The sequence below is a fragment of the Venustampulla echinocandica genome (assembly GCF_003357145.1).
Source record: "Venustampulla echinocandica strain BP 5553 chromosome Unknown scaffold_10, whole genome shotgun sequence".
Taxonomy (NCBI): Eukaryota; Fungi; Ascomycota; class Leotiomycetes; order Helotiales; family Pleuroascaceae; genus Venustampulla; species Venustampulla echinocandica.
The window spans coordinates 736,165-739,682 of record NW_022474215.1 but is presented as its reverse complement, the minus strand read 5'-3'; the positions used below and the strand labels follow the sequence as shown (position 1 = coordinate 739,682).

The 3,518-nt window shown below is 52.0% G+C and overlaps 1 protein-coding gene across 1 annotated transcript; it reads left to right on the top strand.

The window, feature by feature from the left end:
• Positions 1-1,179: 1,179 nt before the first annotated feature.
• BP5553_09402 (uncharacterized protein) lies at positions 1,180-3,299 on the top strand (the record flags this gene model as incomplete). The annotated part of the gene is made up of 2 exons (XM_032018025.1): positions 1,180-2,022; positions 2,091-3,299. The coding sequence occupies 2 exons, from the start codon at positions 1,180-1,182 to the stop codon at positions 3,297-3,299; spliced, it is 2,052 nt and encodes a 683-aa protein (XP_031865932.1).
• Between the last annotated feature and the right edge of the window lie 219 nt (positions 3,300-3,518).

The window sequence follows — 3,518 nt, the reverse complement described above, 5'->3', positions numbered from 1 at the left end:
GCGGGCTGAGCAGGAACCTAGACCAGCGAGGCTTTTTCCAATAATCGAAAGACTATCTCACTAGTCACTGGTCACTTATTAATGTGAGAATGCACCACTTCGATTTAAACAAAATGAGGTGCCTACCTACGTAGATAGGATCCTGATATACGGGCCTCACCACAGTTGCGCATCTCCTCCATCCGGATTCCTAGAACAGCGTGCGGCAGCCAACATGACCGGCATGCGGGAATCAGCTCGAGGACGGTGAACAACTATGGAAGTTTCAGAGGCGAGGAGGAATTAGTCTGTAAATAAGGAATGTTTTGATATTGGGCGCATGTAAATATGTAGTTGCGCAAGAGTTATGTTCAAGGACTGCATAAAACATGAAATCTGAGTCTGGGTACGAAGCTACGCACCTCAACACCGCTTGCCGACCTCTCGTACTCCTCTCTTCACCACACAACCCGGAAGCCTCCCCAAGAGCGGAGCAACACGACGACACATAGGACCCCCAGGTGAGTGCCAAACCTATTCATCGCCTTCCTGCCGATCAATCTGGATCACCAGCACCTACAATATCCTACGCAATCATCGTCTTCTAACCCCTCCCTCGTCGCAGTGCTTCGGACGGCCAATTCCTGTGAACGACGACTCCAAATGCCTCGATAGGCCTCACAACGGCATCCATTTCGACCAACTGTAAGTCCTAATCATCTCCTGATCTTATGCGATCGGCCATGTATAGTCATCTTCTTCCCATATAACTCCTGGCCGTCTCTGCGCTCCTCCCGGTCTGGAGTCAAATGGGAAGCGCCCAGAGACTGGTGAAGAGTCCACAATTCCATCAACACCCCATTCCTTGCATCAGAATGCCCTTCAATACCATCATGGACTCTATTGTTCCTGGCGCTAACAATTGTGCCGCTCTAGATTGAAACTCCCGACGACGTTCGTTCCCTCTTCGCTCATCCAGTTGCTTGCGACAGCGACTCAGCGGGCCCGGCCCACGACCACTCCCTCGTCGACCACCACGCATTACTTGGTCCTAGGCAGGGTCAATCGTTCGGATAACATTTATTCTATAACAGAGTCGAATTATCCAATCTTTTATTTGGCTCAGCATCGCCAAACGCACAAATTCGTGTTCAGGCTACTCGTCCCCCTCGCACTCATTCCTACCCGACCCGGCACACAATGGCTGAGATGGATACGCGCGCTGGAGTCCAGAGAATGGCTACACCACCGGCATCTTATGGTGGCGGCCAATCTAACTCAACTACTCCACACAATGCAAATATGTCTCCTTTTGGGAGTCCGACCCCCAAGAGTGTCGCATTCGAGCTCCTCTTTCCCGAGTCGCCCCAGTATCGTGCGCGCCTACCTATGAGGGTGCAAATCTTTCCTCATGATACTACCGACTCGATCGTGACCACTGTCAAAAACTTCTACGGTCTTTATGCTGGACCTGGCGGGGCCAAAGGGGTGAGTTTCGAGGATGAGCAAGGGAACACTCTCATCGCTCGCTACGAAAATCTGCGCAACAACATGATCGTGTACGTTCGGGTCACCGATGAGCCAGCACCGCCTCCCGGAGGGTTTGGTCCATCATCGTACCATTCCGGATCACCCGTCATGCAACAAGCATACTATCCTACTGATGGGCACCAGATGCCTCCTCCCCACCCAGCCCAAGCACTCAACTATGGGCAGCCTCCATCTAGGCCTACTTCGAGAACTTCTCGCAAGCGCAGCACTTCCCCAAATCAAGGGCGTGGACGTCGCAGCGCATCTGCAAGCACAAATCCTCCTCCCACGAAGAAGAGTCGGTCTCGGTCGAGCTTCAAGAGCCGTGGGTCGAGCACTCATGGCAGCTTTGCAGATATTCACAGCGATGGCGTGAACGGGTATAGCAGTGGTGACGGCGCACCCGGGTCTGTTTCCAGCAGGACCAAAAGCGAGCATATTGGCAACACTGAGATCAGCTTGGACAATATTGTTGAGGGAGGGCGCCGCAAGAGGGCCAAGTTTGAGAGTTCCGTAAGTTCTACTAGACGACGCAATCCAATAACTCTTCTGAATAATCTCCTAATTACTGTTCTTCTTAGGAGCTACCCTTGTTTGCACCACCGCAAATGCCCGCAGCGACTTCAAACTCTTCGGTGTCTCCGCAGCGCCGCCTCGAGCATCAACGGGCTTCCCTTCCCTTCACACATCCTTCGCAGCACCCCTTCTCAAACACCCCGGTGCTGCATTCTCCTCAAAGCTACAATAATGGATTTGGGCAGCCCGGCATATATTCTACACCTGCAGCCCAAGGTCGTCGCACTCGAGCCGGCGCCTCATATCCAGCTAGGCAGTCAATTGGTTCTACACCAAATGGCAACAGCTCCGGCATACTTCCTACACCCGACCCTACTGTCGGTAGCTGCATGTCTGAAGAGGATAAAGATGTTGCTCTACAGCTCATGAGATTGGGTGGCATGTCAAACATCTCCCACGGTCGCACATCTGCTTCCACACTTGATGATACCTTTAGCGGAAGAGCAGATGCTGCTTCATCAACGGGTGCTACCAGTGACGAGGAAAGCGAAAGCGAGAATGAACTTCCGCCAGCACGCCGTCAAAAGCTTGAAGACAGCCCTATCTTACCTCCCGGTGCAATCAAAAGGTTCCGCCCACATCTGGATGATATCCTGCCTAGCCAAGATAGTACCGAACCTAGCGGAGATGAAGCTGACTTTGAATTCAATCCTGGGAATCTTGACGATCCCATGGATGGTGTGGATCCTCAGCCAAAGGTGATCAAGTCCAAAGGCTTGACATCCGTCATGGGCAAGCCGCGAACCAGCGCCTCCGGAGCCAAAGTGAACAAGGCAGGCAAGTCCAAAGCTCTGCGCCCTAGTCAAACCGTAAAGTCCAAGAAGTCGGGCAGCGCGCCCGCAGTTACCAAACCAATATCACCAACTTCGTTGCCACCTCAATCTCGAAAGACATCCAATGCTTCCGCTCTCAACTTTCAGCAATCACTCGGCGATGATGAGGAAGATCTCTCGTCTAAACCTCGTTGTCAGCGATGCCGAAAGAGTAAGAAGGGCTGCGACCGTCAACGGCCATGCCAGCGATGCAAGGATGCTGGGCTCAGTGCTGATCAGTGCGTCAGCGAGGACGAAGGCAATGGTCGCAAGGGACGCTATGGACGCCACATGGGTGTTCCAGTCAAGAAAGATGAAAATTGTGCTGAGGTTAACGTTCTTGCAACTGCCTTGGTTGGTGATCAGGGCGGCCCAGATAAGAGCAAGAAGAGAAAGAGGTAGTCTAAGCAATACCCGCTTATGATTTCCTCTAGGTCTCCCTAGAACTTGAACAATTCTTCGTGTATTAACGACTTTGTCTCATCCATCAGGACTATATATCTCCCTCGCCTCCCGGTACTTATCCAACAACAAAAGCTCTGCTTATCATCGACAATCTTCTGTCGTATTATCCTTACGTCCACACCATTGTCTATTGTTCTGGGTGTTGGTAGCTGCTGC